At 40.1% G+C, this 21,879-nt stretch overlaps 3 protein-coding genes across 6 annotated transcripts in view; 1 reads left to right on the forward strand and 2 right to left on the reverse strand.

Moving 5' to 3' along the window:
• Positions 1 to 18,648, forward strand: part of ACAD11 (acyl-CoA dehydrogenase family member 11) — a 30,403-nt gene extending 11,755 nt beyond the window's left edge. The window contains exons 13-20 of the mRNA XM_017838029.1: positions 350 to 448; positions 12,360 to 12,426; positions 13,925 to 14,010; positions 14,204 to 14,275; positions 15,115 to 15,269; positions 17,157 to 17,273; positions 17,699 to 17,808; positions 18,287 to 18,648. Of these exons, the coding sequence (XP_017693518.1) occupies positions 350 to 448; positions 12,360 to 12,426; positions 13,925 to 14,010; positions 14,204 to 14,275; positions 15,115 to 15,269; positions 17,157 to 17,273; positions 17,699 to 17,808; positions 18,287 to 18,401 (821 nt within the window). The 3' untranslated portion in view covers positions 18,402 to 18,648. The remainder of the gene's footprint in view (positions 1 to 349; positions 449 to 12,359; positions 12,427 to 13,924; positions 14,011 to 14,203; positions 14,276 to 15,114; positions 15,270 to 17,156; positions 17,274 to 17,698; positions 17,809 to 18,286) is intronic.
• On the reverse strand, positions 1,374 to 7,629 carry ACKR4 (atypical chemokine receptor 4). The gene is given in 2 exon segments (XM_017838030.1): positions 1,374 to 4,403; positions 7,245 to 7,629. Coding segments are annotated over 2 exon segments (1,161 nt in total). The 5' UTR covers positions 7,325 to 7,629; the 3' UTR covers positions 1,374 to 3,322.
• Positions 18,649 to 20,039: 1,391 nt separating the features above from the next.
• DNAJC13 (DnaJ heat shock protein family (Hsp40) member C13) overlaps positions 20,040 to 21,879 on the reverse strand; it is a 56,163-nt gene continuing 54,323 nt past the window's right edge. For 3 of the 4 annotated variants that reach the window (XM_017838026.1, XM_017838024.1, XM_017838027.1), the window contains one exon: positions 20,040 to 20,883. In XM_017838026.1, the coding sequence (XP_017693515.1) occupies positions 20,786 to 20,883 (98 nt within the window). In that variant the 3' untranslated portion in view covers positions 20,040 to 20,785. The remainder of the gene's footprint in view (positions 20,884 to 21,879) is intronic. The other variant, XM_017838025.1, reaches the window with a different exon arrangement.

Consider the following 21,879-nt stretch of genomic DNA (forward strand, 5'->3'; position numbering starts at 1 on the left):
CACTTGAGAAGAGCCCAGGGGAAGAAAAAGTCTGAGGAGAGACATGAATGTTTTCTCTAATTACACTGGAAGGATAAAAGATTTGAAAAGATCAGGAAAGGAAGAAGGCTGTTGATTGTATTGGATAATCTGAGCCCAAGAACAAGTCCATTTAAACTGGCTATGAATAGCAGGTTGTTGGAAGATAGAAAGTCTTTCGACCACTAGCAGTGAGGTTCTGAAAACAACTTTTCTACTGGGAGCAAAACTGTGTTATTATTAGAGTATATCTACAGCCCTGTATTTGTGGAGGTAGTACTACCTCTTCATTTAACCCAGTGGTTTGGTTTTGTTTTTACCTTTAACACAGAACCTGATGTGGCTTCAAGTGATGCCACCAATATGCAATGCAGCATTGAGCGAGATGGAAACAGTTATGTGATCAATGGCAAGAAGTGGTGGAGCAGTGGTAAGTGTGGAAATCCTAAATGAGAATGGCTAAGCCTAAGTTTTTTTCCAACAACTCTTAAAAATATTTATGCTTCATTTCTGAGATGGAAATTTGTCATTTCTTGAGTAAAGGCAATAGAATTTAAAACAACAGAAAGAGCTGAATTGAGCTTTTGTTCTATGAATCAAAGTCCAAGACTCAAATTCAATTTGGAGGCTTGGATGCTTTTTGGAACCTCTGAATTTTGTTCACAGAATGTATGCCACTATTGTTCTCTATGCGTTACTTCTTTCTGTCAGGTAACTCACACATTTATGTTCATACCCTTTAAACTTTGTTTTTATGAAGCTGTCTTCAGCAGTTTGGATGTGAGGTTTGAGTATACTGTGGAGTTACAGTAAAATGTGGCTGTTTTTTAAAGTAGCCTGTGATGCTCTTGGACTGAGTATTTCAGGACATTTGCTTTTATGATAATTTCCGGTAAAATCAATGGATTGTACTATAAGTGGTAAATGTCCCTGATATTGTAGTACTGTTACATTTTTGCCAAAACATGTGTGACAGCAACTTGAAAGTCATCGTTCTGTGGGAGTTTGGAAGCCAAGTAAATAAACCGAGTTGTTAAACTACAGGCGTGTGTCAGCTACCTACTGATACGTGCTTGTGCAATACCGAGACTCACCAGAAGATAGATCTCTCTCTCCTTTCTTCTCCTGTAAAACAGGAGGCACGGTATCTTGTCCCCTGACCCAAGAGTGTCAGTTAACTGCTGTCTGCTACCTTTGCTTTGGGTCAGTGTTTCCCAGCTGTGCATTGCAGTCCCTGAGGAAGTAATGGGAAAGTTTGTAGGAGGTCATACGTGCAAAATAATATTCATAAAATTAGTTATGTGAATTATAAAAGGGAGAGTTAACTTAAAGTAAGCATGATTTGGTTTGTTTTAATTCTGATAAAAACAATTAGGACAGTCAGATTTGCATAAAGATAGAGGCATGAAAGGCTCTGCAATTTCAAGAAGTTTGAGAAACAATGTTCATTTGACTTTGTCTTAGTCAGTCTCCCTTTCTGCCTGGCTGGGATTTTTTTTGTTTGTTTTGGAGATTTTTGTTTCATTTGTTTGGGTTCTTTTGTGTTTGGTTGTTTGGGTTTTTTTTTCCTTTTTACTCTGAGCGGGACTTTAGGACATTGGATGTTTGGAAATTCCAGAAGCCTGACAGCCTGGTCAGAACGTCACTCTGTGAGCAGCCGCTCTGTGTTTGTGAAGACAAGCTGTAAATCACACATGCAAGGAGACAGTTACTTTGTGGAAGAACTGGAGTTTCTTTCCATACTCTGCATGGGTGTTCTGCTTGTGTACAGTAAATCCAGTATGGCTTAAATATGTCAGATTTATGGTGTATTTGTAGACCTTCTGTCAAGCACTTCTGACTTACCCGTTCACGCCCTAGTATTTCTCAAAACGATGGGCAGAAATTCTGTGAGCTTTTGTCATCCAAACAGGGAGAAGCAGCTCATGTCTTGCTTGTGCTCCTGTTGTCTGTCGTTTAGGAGCTTTTTCTTCCAGTCCATAGTTGTGTAACTTGGAACAGTGTCTAAAAATGATTCTTGTTGGCTTTCATAAGGCGTAGATCAGGCATTTTGTGAGAGCCCACGGGACGTTTGAAGACAAGGACAATATGCTGTAACACCCCATTTTCATTTTGAAAGCTAAGCTAATATGTCAGCATATTTGAAATACTTCCAGTGACTCACAGAAAACTGCTGTTTTCCTGGAATTCCTGCCAATGCTGTGGCAGGAGACAGCTTTGGTACCTCTCTGTGTAAAAACTGTAAATCCATGAGCTCAGGATAGAGACAGAGCCTCTCTGATTTGTCAAGCAAGGCCTCTACGCTTTGCTGGTTGGTAAATGCCTATGATGATGAGAGATGTCAGTACCTACTAAAACAAAACAAACCAAACATAAAGTATGAATAAACAAAAGCAAGTGCATTTTTTTGTTCTTTGACTTTATTGAATCTCCATATATTTTAGCAAATACAGTTATTGCAGTGCTTGATGAATTTTAAAAATTCTGAATAGAAATTCCAAGCCCTGTATCTGGAGATTAACTTAACGTAACTTTTTCTTACATTTACAGAGATCTAGAACCTGCCTCCCATAGAGGACTGGCCTTGTTGAAGTTTAGAGTAAGCAGAAAAGGAGAGGTGAAAGGTCTCCGTAGTTGTGGAGAAGGACTTGCTGCTTTTTCTGGAGGCTGTTGTTGTTGCTATACATATGTGGAAACACATAGAGAATGGCTTTTTCTCCCCCTCTGTCCCTCTCAACTCTCAGCCACAAACTTACATATCATTTCAAGCTGCAAGGAATGATATGGAATGATAGCTGAGTTGAAAAATGGAACTCAGTTATTAGGCAGATGTTCTAAAGTTTTACAAAATAGTTGGAGAAACACAAGAGTATTAACTTTTGGTACAAAAGTTCCTGTACTGCTGTTTTATTGATGATAGTTTCTTTCTCTGTTTTAATTAGATGTTTAGAGTTGTACAGATTGTTCATTACACAGCTATTTAATTGCCTAGTACATGTTAAAATTTCAATCTTGGCTTTTTTAGGTGTCTGGGTTGTGTTGTAGTGGGGTTTGTTTGAGTTTTTGTTGTTGTGTAGTAAATATCTCTATTGTTTCTCAAAATTTCAGTGTCTAGTTCTTGCATGATGCTTAATTCTGATAAACATGTTCCACTTTGAACTGCTCTGTAGTGTATTGGCTAGTGTACAGGTTCAAAAATTCATCTGAAAGTTAACCTGCAGAGAAACAGCTGCTGAAACAATACCCCCCTAGAATTAGTGAACAATTCCCTTGGTTATATAAGATGATGAGAGTAATGGAGAGTCTATATAGTGAAACTAATTGTTTCTTCTGTCTGATCGTCGTAATTCATAGAAATTTCTTCAGGTCTTCCATTCTGCTGCTGTCTTCTCCAGTACCCATAATTTTTTGCAATTTTCATAATATGCATTTTGAAAGAAGCACCCAGAAAGGCATAGAGAATAGGGTTCAGGCAGGTGTGAAACAAAGCTATGCTCTTGGTGACCTGGAGTGCAACATCTATGGTTTTACTTGCATCGCAGTCAGTGATCAACATATAGATGATATCTATGGCTCGCCAGAACTTCACAATGTTGTAAGGTAGCTGAGTGATTATGAAAGTAGCCACTACTGCCAGCAGAACCATGAAAGGTCTAGACTTTTTAACATTTGCAGATCTAAAGATTGCCCGAGCAGTAGCAGAATAGCAGATCAGCATTACTAGGAAAGGAAGCAGAAATTCTAGGATAATTTCCAGGATTTGAATGGTTGATTTTAAGAGTGTTTCCATGTTCATTGGAAATACAGGAAGGCATTCATTCCTGTCATTGTGTTTTTTGACTTGATTAAATACTAGTTCAGGGATACTGAGGAAAATGGCAGACAGCCAGACACAGATGCAGGTAACACTGCAGTGTTTGCCAATTCTTCTATGGCCCCGGGATTCAGAAGTGGCCCTATATCTATCAACACTGATACAGGCCAGGAACAGCATGCTGGAGCTGAAATTCATGGTGTACAGAGAAGAAGTGAGCTTGCACAGTGAGTTTCCAAGTTCCCATCCCTGCACTGCATTTGCAGCCCAAAAAGGGAGGGTGAAGAGCAGGAGCAAATCGGCAATGGCGAGATGCATGATGTACACATCTGTCTTAGTCTTCGATTTCTTGCAATAGGCATAAATTGCAACCACTAATGAATTTCCAGCGACTCCCACGGTGAAAGCCAGTGCATAGAACACAGGAAGGAATAATTTGGTGAAATTTCTCACATCGCTTTTTTCACAGAGAAGTTCATAGGAAGTGTAATCTATAACATGGTTGAGATCATCCTCCTCATCCCCAGTCCAGTAATCAGTTGAGTTATTCATATCTCAGCCTGTGGCAAAGCTACAAGACACAAAAAAAGGGAGAAAAGGGGATACCAAAGGGGATACTGAGTTTAAGCTGTAAAATTCCTGTTGCAAATAAACCCCTCCTTCAGGGTTGCTTATACATCTCAAATTTAAAGAATTTGGATATTGAGAATACATTTGTGAATAATCAAAGTAGAGCTAAATGGTAATGGAGGCATAAGAGACCGTCTCAAATTCTCACATGGAATAGAGTAACTGACAACATCTATGTGTGCAATATAATGTTAAATGGATTCAACAGAAATGCTTTCATTAACGTTGGCATTTGAGATTGCAAGATGCTTGGAGTGCCCCTCACTGATTTCCACATTTCAGTCAAGGAGCCATCATTGCTTTAGCTGCTCTGTCTCAGTTATGTTTGACAATATTCCATTGCAACATAACTTTGTCTGTACCTTTATAGGGTTGGAATTACACCTTTCTCTCTACAGCCTCTGCAAAGCAAGGAGTACTGGTTGAAGGCTGTGAATGCTGTTACAATCAAATGCATAACACGAGCAGATTAAAATTGAGAGACAAACAGTAGTATTTAGTGCCTGCTGTCATAAATTCTGACACATTTCAGATAAGAGGATAATATAAGGAGAGTGTTTTTGTTTCTCAGGCACACATATACATGCCCACTGCATAAAGTACAGCAGTGGAGTCTGTTGCTGAACCAGCAGTAGGACAAACTTAGTTTAGTCTCTATCCCCCAAAGCCAGCTTTGCCCACACGGAATTTCTTACAGAAGCAGATAGCTGCGGGTACACAGCTGGAGGCTTCTCAAGATGTTATGACAGAAAGGAATTTTATCTCATACAAACTGCCCACAAGTACCCAAACAGCTCAGAAGCTCTGCTGTTTTTTCCAGTACAATCTCATGACAAATTTACTCCCTAAACACTAAGGCTGTGTTTTCACTGCCAGCTTGGGGTTGAAGTTCCTTTCTTCAGATTGTATCTTAAGCAAGTTGTGTCCTACAGTATTCTCTTCTTTTCCTATAATTGTGTTCATTGACTAATGTGCTGAAATTCTTTCTATTGTAAACTGCAGTCCTGCAGTGCCCTGTTTTCTTGAAATAAATGGGATTAAGGTTTCTTAACTGCAGTAGCAAAAACTAGCTGAGAACAAAAAACATATGCCCCCTTTCTCATCATCTGCAGTGTTTCAGAATATGAGGTCAGTGTTGCTGAGAGCAGATTGTTATCTGATATTCTGCCCCAGAGCTACAATTCAGCTTTTTCAAGCTTGTAAAAAACCCCAAATATAATTTCTGGTTTTTAGACAATGGTTGAAATGAAAGGCTGCCAAATCTTTATTATAAACAGTATCTCTTTAAATTTTTTTAATGTGTTTTGTCTACCAGGAAAAAATAAGTTACTGATTGATCTCATAATAAGGGATGCAGACCAACTAAATAGAGAGAAATTAATAATTTCTGTGTTTGTTTGATTATTTTTTTTTTAGTGATTCTGATAGCCAAATATTTTAAGAAGTATATTAGTTTGAAATTAACTGTTTGATTTGGCTTCATCCTTAGTGACTTTGTTGGATTATTCTGTTAGCATTTCAAAACACTCCCCATTAAACTTTAAACAGGTGATCACTCTTATTTTAAGTCTTATAATTTGCCATTTATTGTTGCCTGAATGAGATATGCAGAATGGAAAAGTACAATCATTCTATTTAGTACTTTGGCAAGGGATGTTCTATGCCTAACAAGCTCTGTTAGCAGGATTCTCCAGCAGCAGTAATCTTTTGCAGCTTTATGGTACTTTGAGGAGGGATTTAGTTATCAGCAGCAAGTGAATCTTTTTTAGTAGAAGAGAAACTGCTGCAAGGAGGGTTTAATCCACTTAGCTGAGATTTGAAGAAAATGAGAAGTTAAACTGAAAAGATTTAGTTGTGGTCTTAAAGCACTTAATTACAGAATCCAGCTGGGAATGCTTAATCAAATTGGATCACTAGCGAATTTGCTTGAAAGCAAAGCCGTAAACATTTCCGCGCAAACTGCAAGAAGTCTGTATGACAAAGCACTTTGGCTGTCCCTCTGTGCTTCGCTGCCTGATGGGCTTTTGCCTGACCTGAGCTTTTGACAGAAACAAAGTTACCTAAAATGCAGCAGTTGATATTTCTCCCTTAAAAACACATTTCTGTTTTGGCTAACATACCTATTCGTATTTGTGATTCCTGTTACTGTTGTTTCTCAGGCACACGTATATGTGCCCGCTACAAAAAGCAGATTAGCCCCTTCTGAGTTGGGTATTGAACACTGGTGGAACAAGCTTAGTTTAGTCTCCATCCCCCACAGAGAGCCATGCCCACGTGGAATCTCGTACAGAAGCAGATTGCTACGAGTACACTGCATCTTGCAGCTGGAGGTTTCTCAGGATGTTATGACGGAAAGAAATCTTATCATGTACAAACTGCCCACAAGAACCCAAACAGCTCAGAAGCTCTGCTGAGTTTTCAAATACTGTTTTCTAGGAGGTATATTCATAGAGGTATTAACTCTGCAACTGCATGTTTTCTTGCGGAATTATTCCAGCCTTCCAGTCAAATACAAATTCAGTGTGTTTAAACTTGACATGGGATTGTATGAGTGCATGTTGAATGAAGTTAATATCCCCAGTTTAAACAGAAAGATTTTTTTTCTCTAATGAATTAAGCAAAATTCTGTCCTACTCAACTCAATTTTGATACTGGAAATGAGCGTGTGCTGTAGTGAAATGATGTCTCTCTGTAAAGCCAACTTAACTAAGAGTAAATGTATGTAAATAAGCTAAGTATATCACACAATATACAGAGCAGTAAATATTAAAACAAAACTAACCTTATTTTGTTAGCAGATGAGTAGCAGGTACTGCAATTGAGATGTGCTTCAGTGGAGTGGTCTGAATTGGTCTGACACATTGCATTTTGTCTTCAAGCACCACACCCTCATCTGGAAGTCAGTTGCACTTTCATTATGACTTGCCAGTTAAAAAAAAAAAAATTTAAAAATTATGCTTTCCTGGAAACACTTCTCATGTTGAACACGTACACTTCCTACGTTCCTCCCTCTTCCAACTGAATGTGAGTGTTCTTTGGAAGGTCAGGACTCTCTTACTATTTCACTGTGCTGTTGGTTGTTTTATTCCTGCAAGTCCGAATTTTTTTTTACATCATCAAAAGGCTTTTAGCAAACCACACATTTAAAAGGTAAAAAGGAGAGAAAGAGGGGTAAGTCCATCTGGAGCTGAGTTACTGCCCCAGAGTCCATAGGGAGTCACTATTTTCCTTCCTCGGGGCACTACTTTGCTTTCGATGGCTGCCTACATAAGGTTTTAAGGGATCCTTGTATCCACTCCTTTAAGTAACTTTTTAGGGGGTACAATAGAAAAATGAGTTTGTTTTTTCTGAGAAGGGGGAGGTGGTTCCTTCAGTATGTGAAACCAGAAAGATGGTAAGAAAAATATGTGAAGGCAAGTGGTAAATTGTCAACCAGACTATAAAGCAGATAAAGCAGATAATCCTGCATCCTGTGGGAGAGTTCAGGGACTTAATGTTGCCAGTCAGACCTGGAATCAAATTAATTTGGTAACATTTCTACAGAAACTGCAAGCCAGACAGATACTGTAGAAGAAAACTAGAAAGATGCTATTACATCCATGGGGTTTCTTCCACTTGCAGTGTGCTGTCTACATTGTAGAGAGTCAAAACTTTTATAGGAAAGGGTACATGGAGACAATCTGCACTTTACATGCAGATACTAGTATTTCTGCACTGAGGTGTGGACTTGCCTCTGCTAAGAATTCCTAAAATGATTGATTTTGCTTAAATTTATAGTCTCTACACCTTCAAATTGTTGTCTTGTGCAAGAGTACCTTGTGCAGAGTGTCAGGAACCTTCTGTGATCTGTTTGGTTAGAGAATGGTGCTGGTAACACTGAGGCTGTGGGTTTGATCCCCACACGGGCCATTCACTTAGAGCTAGACTCGATGATCCTTGTGTGTCCCTTCCAACTAAGAATATTCTGTGAAGTCTGTGAAATCCAGCTTTGTCTGAGTTATCCTGTAGCAGTCTAGTGAGTTTCAGTAAATGCAGTATTGAAGCCAAACAACAGAGAGAGATATTGAGCAGACCAGAGGTCAGATTTTGGTTTTTCTGGCACTCTGATGCACCTGCCACAGCTGGGTTAGCCATCTGCGTGTGCTTCAGTTATTTTGAAATATGTGAAAGGAAAGGTTCTTATAAATGGTCAGTTAAGAATGTAATGGGCAGATGTTTTCCAAATACTTCATTTTCATTCAGAACGAGAAGGTAAAATGGCTTGGGAGAAGAATTGGAGTCTAGAGAAAGAGTGCCACAATATTTGTGCATATTTCTGCAATTTTTTCATCTTCATTTATCACAGTACTTCAGTGTTATTCTTCACAGGGTCAGATAAGACATTTGGGTTGCTTCCAGCTTATGTCCTTGCAAGTCATGTCATGGCTTAGAGCCCTGAGCTATATCTCTTTAAAATAAATGAACCTCTCGGATCTAAATAGGCTTGGTCTCAATATGGTCCCCAACAAGATAGAATAATCATTCTAGAACTGAGAATGCTCCCAGGGAATTGTGTATTGCCTGCAGAAGTCCCCAAGAGGTTCTTTGTGCAGACTGTAGGAAGGTAGCTTGTGTAATTCCTGCACTGTTTATTCCAATGCCTAAGCTCCTTGTAACTTTGCAGAGTGCAGAGAGAACAGAACCTTCTAGTCAGAGTACAGAAATAATACTGTCATGTGTGTGTTTCAGGAGGACTCTGTGGGCTCAAAAATAACAACATTTTTTTAATAAGTAAGAGTGAATGCAAAATGGATCTTATTTAACTAAAAGCACTTGTGACTGTGGAAAAGTGGCATGAAGGTTGAGGGGAAAAAACGTTCCTAAGCTCAGCAGCTGCTCTCACTGGCACCATCTGAGCCTGTGAGCTCCAGCTGGGAATGACCAGCAGCCACATGCAGTGGCAGGACTTGCATAGCCCTTGCAGCTGCAGAACCCCAGCATTGCCTCTGTCTTCACTGTTTGATTGCAGCTACATTATAATATTTACCATACATGAGTCAGATGCCTGCAGGGTTATCTGGAGAAGATGAGATAAAACTGTAGAATACAATATGCTAGTGGATAGGAATTACTGCAGGCTCTTGGGAAGGTTGTGTGGGGAGTCCCTTTTCTTCATTAGGAGATCCCCACATCTCGATCAGTACTGCAGTGCCGTCCACCCTACTTGGTCCAGTTTCTTCTTGTAGGAGGGTGCAGAATGTGTTTATCAGTACCCGTCTAGGAATCTGACAAGTGTATAATGTCACCACAGCCCCCTTATCTTTAGCAGAGAGAAGTAACCCACTGAGCTGACAGTGCAGCAGCCAACATGGCAAGAATCATAGGTATTATAGGCATTCAGGTAAGTAGTTTATCCTGCCTTAGTCATCTTAGACTCAAAAAAATTGAAGATCGAATGCTGAAAAATAGGTAACTAGATTACAAGAATTAAAGTGCTAGTGGCTTCTGAAAGCAGGCTATATGGCAGCTTCTTCAAGTACAGGTTGTACTTCTATGTCTGTGCCACATTTAGTACCCTTTCTACCAGAAATATAAATTGATTGTGTGAAGATCAGTAATCTTAAGCATGTTATGCTCCAGATAACAAAGACTAGGCTTCTAGTAGGATTGTGGCCAACCCTCTAAGCACATTTTAAAATACCGTTATCTTTGCCTATCTGAGTGCCATGAAGAGTTAGAAAGTATAACAAGTTAGTTAAACTTAAGATGTTTCCCAGTGTAGCAGCATTGTTGTTTAAAAGTTTTGTACAGATTGTAGAGTCATATATGGAAAACTTTACTGAAAAGCTTATCAATATGAAAATATGGTTAAAACTGACCTTCTAAAATATCTATTTGTTCAATTGTGAGTTTCTTGCAAAATTACTTCTAACTCCTACCACATAACAGGCTTCTGTGACTCTTCCCCTCATCCTTCAGCAGCTTCTTTGAATTCTGTAAGTAATGTAAAAATGCCATTTATAAATGAGGGATTTATTCCATCCAGGCTGTCGGCATTCCTTCCAAAGCATTGAAGTCTTTAAGTGTCTTGCATTAGATCAGAACTTCTTTCTGGCTTTTATAGGTCAAAGTCACATAAAATTTGTTTTAGGTTTCCCAGACTTCAGACTCTAAGGAGTGGAAAAGCCAGGAATCTGCCTTCCTTTGCTGTGCTCAGATAGGAATAAGAACAGATGAAATGGAGGTATTCATTTGCCTTCCAGAAATTTGTACAAATTATTTAGGGAATCTAATCAGATGTTTAGCTCTCAGTGAACTTCTCACTGAGTTCAAGATGAAAGCTTTCTCTGGTTGGGTTCTTTTTCATACAACATGGTGAAATTTGCCTTTTTTTGAAGCAGGGATGTGACTTGAGGATTATTTACAGAACAGTTTTTAAAGAGATTCCAGAAAATCAAAATATATATTGTTTTAAACCTCACTTCAAGGTAGATTTGGTTTAGAAAATTGATCTCAGGCAATTCTTTACCCTCTGTGGAAAAGGAGAAGAATCAAATGCCCCTTACACAGAGAGGCAGCGTTTCTCTGCGCAGGGTAGTTTGGGATCTACCTTCTTTTTTTTTTACCAAGCTGATTTATCCTCCCTGCCAAAGCTTTTCACTCAGATTTGTAGCTCGTTAGCATTGTACAGCTCATGGGCCACAAAAATAACCCCACTCTGGAAACAATGGATGAATATCATATTACAAGAGAGGAAAGTAAACAGCCGGCAGTCTGGCCCTCAAAACAGGCAGTGTTTATCAGAATGAAATAAACCTCTCTCCTGCTTCCTGACCATCACAGTGGCTGTTTGTAGGAGGAAATAGCTCAGCTCAAAGCCAGGTGGTTGTATTGTCTAGACCACAGGCTCCCAAACCTTGTTCTAACAGCTGCCAAAGATAAAAAGTCATCTTTGTTTCTGACCTCAAAACAAACCGAGTTGGTATAGATCAAACCTTGAATTAAATCTCTGCAAAGCTTGTCATCTGCATTGAGATGTAATAAAAAAGTTACTGATTGTTACATCCATCAGGTATTTTCCCTACCTTTGTGAGGCTTTGAAAGGAATGAGAGCATGCTTTGGTACCAGGAAATCTTAAAAGAAAAAGACAGTAAGGATTAAGGTTCATAGAAATTTTAATCAATGGTAGAGTCTTCTTTAGGACTTGTAAATTAAAATGCTGGCTTTGTGCTACAAAGGTATAATAAATATGTCTGTATAACAAACATTTCAAATAATGTTATCAATGGTTTGAAATGCTAGCAGACTATTTTCAGGTAAAAATTTCCACTTAGAGCCTTCTTTGAAGTGCAATCTAAAATCATTTTTGAAAAAACCTGCATTCCAGGGAAGTTATGCTGACGTAGTAGCAAAGTCATCAGGGTAAACCTTTGATAGTCTTATTTGCATAATTTAGTTATAATCCCATTGGCGTTCCATTCCCACATAGACCCTCCAGTCTTTAAAGATGTTTTTAAAGAAGTTTTCCTTTTGAAATAGCAGCATCTCACTTTGAGAGATGTGTTTTTGCATCACACTTACTTGCTCAGCTGTAATGGAGACAAAAGTAATTAGATTCCGTTTCAAGTATCTTCTTGTTCCCTTTTCCTCAGAATAGATAATGGAGCTGGATCCTGGAGGGTTTGGATGTTTGGATTTTCATATTCCCCTTCCCACAAGTCAACTCCCTTTTACATGTTGAGTTAGTAAGATGTATTTTGTTTCAGCCTAATTACTCAGAGTGTAAACACAGCAGTAGATTGTATCTCCTGTATCAGGAAAGGAAGGCAGTAAGATTTCTTGTTATGAAGCTTCATTTGATTCTACACTGAGATTTTTAAATTGAAAACTAATTTTGTATTTTTCACTTTTTTTAAGGTGCTGGAAACCCAAATTGCAAAGTTGCAATTGTAATGGGCAAAACCAAAAACTCCTCAGCATCCAGGTAAGGATTCCTAAGAGATTCAAGGAGTTACCTAAAACTTGTTCCCTGGAGGAGTCAGTGCTTGAGAAGACTTTATTGAGTGAAATGCCATTAATTGCCTTGATCAGTTGGATGTGCTCGTGAATTAGAGAGGAGTTTAAACCTCTGCATGTGTCTGTTGCTGCCCAAGCTCCTGTTTTGCCATCAGCTGGTGATGACTGAAACCTCCCAACCTTTCTACTGTTATCATCTTGCATTGGCATGCTTTCCACCCCCATCCATTGCACCAGCTCTAGTGTTTGTGCAGCTGTGTGATGAATTGGATAGGAAATTTTGAGGGGGGTTCAACTAACTTTATCTTGGTCACATAACTTTTAGTCTGCATCGATTGTTTAACCAACAACTATCTCTGGCTTACAATTTATTTTGTAAGTGTAGTATATAAAGCAGTTAACATAAGGTAGAATTGCTTGTTTAAATAATAAATCCAAAACTTTTCAGAGCTTCCCTGAACAGAATGGTTATAAGTGGCACACCAGAGACCTGAATTTATCTACTAAGTTTTTCACAAAGTAATCTGTAGGTATAGAAAGTTAAGTTTGTACCATGAGATGTTGGTTATGTGAAGCTGTGTAAGCAGAGAGCATTGCAGATCTTTAATCAGACTTACTCATTCCACTCTTGTATGTGTAAACATAATACTTACCTCTTCTTCTTTAAAATAAACATGTTGTTCAACTTATTACCAAACTAAAATTACCTTTTGCAAAAACTTACGCAAGTGATGAATTAAATGCTCCATGTTTGGTTCTATTAAAATCACATGGCGTTTAATGCAAAAGAATTGGAACATTTATATCTCTAAGTTGGATTTTAGGCCAAATCCCATGGATTATCTGAAGTTTTTGGCTTTGGCTAGGTTTCATTGAGAAGCAAACAGTAAGTTGCCTACAGCACACAGGATGGTTTGCCCGGCGGCTGTACAGATGGTGGCATCTGTTGAGCTCTTGGAAGCTGAAGAGAAATTCTTGGAGGGGACAACGTGACACTCCACTTGCTAGAACTGGAGGCTGAATTCGAGGACCTAGGGCATCACCTCCAGTTCTGTGTGACTAATAACTGACCTTAAATATTCGTAAGGAATGTAAACATAGGGATTTTTTCCCCTAAACTATAGGCAAGCCAAGATGATGATTCTGATAATGTTGTTTTGAGGACAAAACAGAAAGGCAGGGCTAGGAGAATTGACTGGGTGATACAGAAGTATGTGCACAGAAGGTCCAGCAGTAGGAGTTTGGTGCATTATGTGCCAGTAATGTATTTTCACTTGTTGACTGGTGGTTCAAGGAGTGTTGAAGCCCCACTGTGTGTGGGCAGGATGGTGCAGGCGCTACAGGTAAATCTCAGCACTGGCTTTATGCGAGTGCTAAACTGAGGATAGAAGATAAAAAAAAGCAGAGGAAGGGGACAGAAGGCAGACTCAGAGTTAAATGTAACAGGTGCATTTTGTCTTGATCAGGTACAAGCAGCACAGTATGATTATTGTTCCCATGGACACTCCAGGGCTGAAGCTGATAAGACCCCTCTCGGTGTTTGGCTATCTGGGTAGGTGATCATATTTATCAGATATATGTGTGTTAATTTGTTAGCAGTCTCAGAAGCTGCTGTAATGTTAATAAATATTGTATATGAAATAAATCAGTAAAATGCATATATAGAAAAAGGGTTGGAAGGAATTGAAGGCTATGTTTTTATCTTCCTTTGTTTTACTCTGCTGTTGTGTTTTCTGTCCCTGTAGATGAGATCCATGGAGGACATTTTGAGATACACTTCAATGATGTGCGAGTGCCTGTCTCCAACATAATCCTGGGTGAGTTTCAGCACTTATTCATTTCTAATACATATAGCAATGAACCAAGCTTTATGAAACAGTGGTTTATTTAATGAATCATCAGAAGTAATTGTAAACAGCTGGGGTCAGTTGAGCCAGGGTCTCAAACTCGTGTAAGAGGGAGCCCAATCTTCCTTTAGCAGCCTATCTGCTGCTTGAACGTACCTTGTTTAGAGCAGGAGGAAGCAGGGCAACTGTGGCTGTCATTCAAATATACTGCCCTGAAGTAGAACAAAGCAAAATCTGTCAGTGGCATTCTTTCCCCAAAACTAGTTCTCATAGACTTCACAGACTTTTTGAAAGAATGTCCTGCTGTATTCTATGGCCAGTTCTTAGAAGTAGTGAAAAAAAGAAAGAATAAGCAGCACTGTGACCCTTTGCAGGGAGAACTCTGTTCTACTTCTCTTACTTAATATAAATCCTGATTTCTTCTATTTCCTCTCTGCTTCTTTTATTTTGCTCAAAGAGCTTTCTCTCTTGAGTAGCCCTAGGACCTGGAAACCTCGAAGTCTTCCCTCAGATACTCATTCCAAATCTTATAGATGTATTTTTCCATGGAAGATTAACAAAATTTAATTTCAATCAGCTAAATCAAACCTTCTCAAAAACCATCTTGGAGTGTGCTTTGTGATATAAGTATTATTAATAGTGTGTCAATATAGATCTGATTGGAGTAAACAAGCAAGAGTTCTGCAAAATAAACTTTTAAGCAGCTCGCCTTTACCTCTGGTGCTATGAGCACACTTCTACTTGGAGCCACGGATCATTTCAAGAGAGAGTCATGGAGTCTTCATGTGCCTGTTTTTCTTTCCAACCAGGTGAGGGCAGGGGGTTTGAGATAGCTCAAGGTCGGCTCGGGCCTGGCCGCATTCACCACTGCATGAGGTCCCTCGGTGCAGCTGAAACTGCTTTAGAGATAATGTGCCAGCGCTCTGCACAGAGGGAGACTTTTGGGAAGAAGCTGTATCAGCACGTAAGCACGTTCCCTGTCTCAATTCACGTGCTCCAGGCAGTGACCTTTGTTTTGCCCGCGCACTCAACCTTGTGATTCTGATAAGGGACACAGAAGTAGATGTGCCCTAACCTTGAATTCCTACTCATAAGCCTTTGGATCTCAAAGGAAAAAAATCACATCACAAGGCTACCATTTTTTGCTATAACCTATGGGATCTTTTTTTCTTTTTCTCCTTTGCAATGAATTGGATATCCTTTCCTGGATTTGAATACAGATTTTGTCACTGCATGTTTTTCTCTGCTTTCACTGATCTATTTGGACAGGTATTTTTTCAGGTATACAGCTTATGTTTCTATAGTTACAGTATAAATTCACCATTTTTATGTATACAGTTTGTCACCTGAATGTCTCCATTCGCAATCACTGGAAACACTCAGGGGTCTAAATCTGACTGAAAATTTTATTTCTTCAATCAGTTATTTGTAGTTACTTATGAAAGTACAGACCAAACTAAGGGCATGTTGCGATTTTTGCTCTTATTTTGCTCTGGAATTGAAATACTGTTTCATGGGCAACTGCTTGCTAAAATAATAAAAATATGACAGTCTGCCTTCTGTAGGAGGAACCATCAGCATTTGGTAGTTGGCCTCTCACATTTCAAGTGTTCCTCAGTTTTCCCAGCAGCTGGGATGACTTTATTGGAAAAAACAAGTAAAAGCAATGGAAAAAGGAAACTGTATTAATATCTGGCGCAGAGTGTAGCAAATTGTTTGTACAGATCCAGAAGGAACAACCTTACATATCTGTTTTCCAGTCACATCCTTGCCAAACTTCCATTCACCAGCATAACCTAGAATTATTCAGAGCTGCGTGAGGCACATTCTGTTTTCTCAGAAATCTGTTACATTAACAATGATGTTTGATGAAGCCACAGGCATGATGTGGAGGCAGCTGCAGAGCCAGAGTAGGTTCTGCACAGCTTGAGGATAACTAAGGAAAAGGTGAGGTTGGCAGCTGCTTTGAGTAACAGGCTGCCTGTCACCACCACCCATGGGGCAGTCAGACCCTGGGAGCTGCAGGCAGAAGAGCACGTGTGAACACACCCACCCTGGTTCTGACCGTCTTTGTTGGCACAAGCTAAGCTGAGCCTCCAGACTTCGCACTGAAGCAAGTGCTGTACATTTGCTTGTATGTCCTGTGCCTGCCAAGGCTACAAATCCAGAGCCCCAGGAGAAGTGTGTCACTGAGGCTGGCTTAGGCTCCAAACAGCTTTTGCACTGACAAGCATCACACATTTTTTCTACAGTGGTATGTTAGCTGCAGGGGGAAATTAGCCAAGAGGAGCCGGGAAGGGCTGCCAAGACTGTTAACTTCATATTGGATCAAGAGAGCTTCTAATTTATCATCAGGCAGATGCAGCAGGCACCACCCTGCAGGTGTTCTGGCTCTGTCTGTCACACACCACCACCAGCAGTTTAAGCAAAGTAGAAGGAATTCCTCTCCCCTTTCTCCCCACTGTTTTATACTGGGGCTTGTTACAGGGCAAGAGGGCTGTGAGTGCAGTTAGTGGGTAAAGGAAAGCAGAGAGTAAAAACCAGGCTTTGAAGGACTTCAGGAAAATGGCCAGCATGCAATGTGTCTGACCAGGACTTCAAAAGTGTGCCAGAATCTGCAGGTTTTCCCTTTTAATTCTTTCCTGCCAGGAAAAGAATTGTTCTATCTTGAGTATTTTTTAGTGTTTTCTTTATTATTTTTCCTATTAGATGACGTGCATCAAACTACCTTAAATTTGCACATGAGTGTCTCTAAGTTGACAGAGCGTGCACCTGCTGAGGAGCAGATGCACTTTAGGGTGTGCTCAGAGGTATTAACTGACGTTCCCCTTTCTGGCTTTGGTTTCTGCAGGAAGTTGTTGCCCACTGGATTGCCGAATGCCGCCTCAGCATAGAACAGGCTCGTCTGCTCACACTGAAAACAGCCAGGAAGATTGACATGTTGGGCAACAGAAAAGCAAGAAAAGAGGTGAATTTCTACTTTTTTTTTGCAGCTAGTACATGGGGAATGCAAAATCTGTGCATTCAACTGGTTGAAAGACAAACTAAAACATATTGTTAAACATTATTATTCTAATTGTAGAGTATGACTTCATGTTGAAAACAGAGAGCCTGAAGATATGCTTTTAATTGTCAGAGGATTGGGGAGTGAGCTCAGAAACTTCAAGATGAATCTGTTCAAGCACTGCTTGCTTGTTTCAACACAGTAGGATAGTTTGGGGTGACTGGAAACAGTTTTACCATACCCAGGGAATAGGAACAGCAGAGCCCTCATCCAAGCCTGAGAGGAAGGAATGTACTGTGAGATACTAATCTTCAGTAGAGCTGTTAGGTAAATATTCTCACTTGCTTATGAAAGTACTACTGATATTGTGAGTTCTCTTCTAATTACAGGTAGCCATGACCAAAGTGGTTGTTCCACGAGCTGTGCTTAAAGTGATTGACTGTGCAGTTCAAGTGTGCGGTGGAGCTGGAGTTTCTCAGGATTTTCCTTTGGCTTTTATGTGAGTAAAGGGAGACTTACCTGTAGATTCTAAGTATTCCCTTTAAGATCATTTTATAACACCAGTACATGCTGTTTCACCTCAGGTAGCTTGAAATAATAGTCCATATGCCTTTAAGCTATAAAACTTAAACCAATTGTTTTTAGAGTTTAATGTTAGTGCACTTACCCTTACCAGAAAACCTCAGCACTTGATCTAAAATAGTTCTTATCAGCAGCAAAGAGGATCTGCGTTTAAAGATTAATCTTATCCCTTATGGCCTTCAGGAGAAGCAAAACTTCTGAATTCCCAGCCCACCCATCTCAATCTTGCCAGGAAGATTGTGTTGCAGTATCTCCTGTGTGATAGCGTTTTTCCAAGAAACCAGTGTCAGAAGGATTTTGTAGCAAAACCAGTGCTGAAAGCTCCCACTGTCAGACCCTCTGGCTGCTGTGGCAAGGGTCAGAAACCTGCCCCTAATTCAGCTCTCCCCACACAGGTTTGCTTATATCCGGACCTTGCGCCTGGCAGATGGGCCTGATGAAGTTCATCTCTCAACAATTGCAAGGTGGGAACTGCTTGACCAGTCGAAGAAGCTCACCGCAAAAATCTAATGGCAGCATAGAGCCTTCTCAAATGGAATGGAATGGAAAATTTAGGAAAGGGGTTTTTTCCAGTTGTTTAAGGTAAAATTGAATGAATACAAAAACTCGAAGCAATTCTTCTCTCACTCTTTACTTACAATCATTACACTTTAGAATCATGGGTTTGCTTTTAAGAATTAGCAGAATGGCATCTAAATAACAACTTATCTGGGTTCTTTGTAACACTAAATAAAATCTGTTTTCTAGCAGGCCTAAACTGCTTTCTTTGTTCTGAGCCAAAGCCCTTTATCCTTTCATTGTAGGCAAAGCAGTTCTGAGTCAGGAGTCTCACACAATTTAGTTTACTGCAAGCTAGGCTGAAGTTTTAGTTTTTGATTAAATGACAAACATTGAAGGTAATGCCTTTCTTTCCTTTTTCCAAAGTTCAGCTGTACTCCAACTCTCTCTCCTCCTCAGTTCCTGCTCTCAGCTGCTCTTCTAGTCCTAAGGCTACATACAGTCCTTCCCCCAGCTCCCCCTCACGTGAAGCTCAGGGCAGCACAGGAGACTTGAGTCAGCGTGTAGCTAGGTCAGTTTGTCTGCTACTCCTTGCTTCTTACTCCTTTGCTGCGTTTCTCCAAATGGATCTCCTCACACTTTTTCTTATTGGTGTACCTTTTGTCTTCCCTTGCATCTTTACTTCTCTCTCCATTTGTGCACCCTCACAAGCCTCCTCCTGTCTCCTGGTCCAAGCTACTCCCACCCTTAAATATGTCTAAGCACAGGTGGCACCTTCCCTCTCCAAGGAGCTGAAGTTTTAGCTGGCACCAGCAGTGACGGACATGGGGCAGTTTATGGCCTCCTCTGCTACCGAAACAGGCTCTGCCATTTATACCCAATACACCTTTATGAAGTTCTCAAAGGTCATAGTTCCTCAGCTCTGCTCCTGTAATAATCCTCTTTGACATTAGTTACTTACAAGAGAACTTGCCCCTGCAGGAACAGAAACAGGCAGATCCCAGCATATTGTGCCATTGGTAGCCCTACTTCCTGTAAAGTTAGGATAATCACTTTTCAACTTATACAGGACTGATCAACTTTTAACTTAAGGGTACAAGTGTTTACTGTTTGTGCGAACAAACAAGCCCCCCCTCCAAGTTCCTCCCTGCTGGAGCTTGGAGAGAACACACTCTGCTTGGCTCAGTCTTCAGGGCGAGGCTGCGGCCACTTCTGTCCTTGAGCACGCAGCCTGAAGGATGTCCAGCTATACCTGCAGGAGTCACACAAGGTGGTACACATACAGAGTACCTGGAGCTGGAGGCATTCCACAAAGTTTCTTACCTCATATTGATTCATTATACTTAAAAACAAGATTATAATGTCTTTTGGGAAAACAGTAATTCTTGTTTACATTTCCATCCAGCTTACTTTTTCCTCTTGCTTCCTGCCAAGAATGTTTCCTAGGAAGCTGAGAGTGTTACTAAGTCAGTGGCTGAAATGCACTGTATGGGGTTCAGGAGTTGTGCTCCAGGCTGTCAAAACCTGCACAATGTGTTTTTCCAATGAAGAATGTCCGGGGACCATATTTAGCCATGTTCCAATTAGGATCTCTGACCACCCTCATTTCCTACACCTTCAAAGAACAGCTACACAAGAACAACACCTTTATCTCATTAACAAGGCTCTTAATTCCCTTTATTTTAAAATTTTATGTACATATGAATGATCTGTATAATGTACACTCAATATAGAAAGTTTTTATATACTGGATAATGTATAGAACATTTCACAATTACACTAATTTCTTACATAACATGTCAACTTTAAGGTTTTTTTGCTGAAGCTTTGTCAATTTGGTCAAGCCAGTTATACATACGAATGTCTAATGCTGTTTGATCTGAGGAAGAAGATAATAATGTTAATGATTAAGGACATGAGTGAACTGGTGCAGAGACAAAACCCTTTGCAGGTCATGTTCAATGGGAGTGATCACATCAGACTGAGAAAAGAAGGGATGCCCATTTAGTGGGGGTCGGTGAGGTCAAAGTTATTTTAGCCCAATTCCTCTAGACTGTAGCTCAACTCCAGTCATGCTAATTCATAAAATATAAAAACTAGGAAAGTTTGATTCACAGTCTTGTAAACAAATATAAAGGAACAAAATGTGCTTATGTACAACAAGAAAAAATTCTTGTGTACCCATTTCAGCTGATCCACAGAGTGCTTTCTTGTGTTACAGTGTGGTAGTTAGAATCACTGACTTTTTCCTAGAAAAAAAAAGTCATAGAAAAAAGGAATAACACTGTCATAAACACCCAGAAAGGCAGTAAGTTCACTTCAATGTACTGGAGGAAAGTGCAGTTCCTCATCACTGGCCAGTCTGCCTTTGTCTCTTTCACAAGGATTTCCAGTCCTTAACTGACATCTCCCACGTCGTTGTCTACTGGGGGTGGTACGTTGGGCATTACAGATGACGTTGTCCCTGCAGTAAGGTAACCAGCAACTCCAGGGCCTTTCGGGAAGGAAACAAATACTGGCAATTAGTTTTCATTCTATGGGCTGATTGAACAGCTTTATTCCCTCTGGTAACACATCATCTAAGTCAACCAGACACCTTACACAAGAACATTTAGGAGTTTTTGTTAAGATTCCTTGAAATCTAGGAACACTAGGAACTAAGGCTTATTAGTCCACTAAGTGGAGTAGCTTGGGGAGGCCATTCTTGGACTTTCTCAGTGTTTTTTGTTCTGATGTGCCAAATAAGTTACAAAAGAACCCCAACCACTAGCAGTACCCATCTCACCTTCTGCCACGGAAGCAGCAGTAAAGAGGGGGTGGCCTTCCTTTGCTATGGAAAGGCCCTGCCATGGAAGTGAAGTAAGTTCAGGCATGTGTTTCACTACTGGGCTCCTCATGTATGCGTTCAGGGTTGTAAAGGTTTTTTCCAGCTGCATATTCCAAGGAACCTCAGTGGGCTGCCCCATGAAGGAGCAGAACTGCCTAAAGCTTGTCTAGGCAGCATTTTGTGCTTTCAGTTAGGAAAAGGTAACAGCATTCTTAGAATACACAAACTACATACTGGAGATGCAGAGCTCCTTAAAATTAGTAAATCTCCATTTTGATTACTATGGGGCAGTTAGTTTTGCACTGCAGGCAAAGCCCCTCTCCCTAAAAGTTTGGACTTAAAAATTTAGTCATATAGAAACTTTCAACAAATGCAATAAAAACTCACATTGCAGCAAGAGGTGTTTCAACAGTAACTAATGACTGTAGTATACTCCCCATCCACAGCATGTTCCTGCACCGATACAGTGATCAACTTGGTATTAGACCTCCAGCCTACACTGCCAACATTCAACATAGTGAATTCTATTGGGTCCTGTACTCTCCCCACTTAAATCATCCTCACTGAGTTCTCACAAATTTACTATCCCTTCCTGTCCCACCCTCCTCCTCAACTACACCCCAGAGCCAGAACATCAGAGCGTGGTTTGTCTCCTTGTGAACA

The sequence above is a fragment of the Lepidothrix coronata genome, unplaced genomic scaffold (assembly GCF_001604755.1).
Source record: "Lepidothrix coronata isolate B3197 unplaced genomic scaffold, Lepidothrix_coronata-1.0 Scaffold321, whole genome shotgun sequence".
NCBI classification, from domain to species: Eukaryota; Metazoa; Chordata; class Aves; order Passeriformes; family Pipridae; genus Lepidothrix; species Lepidothrix coronata.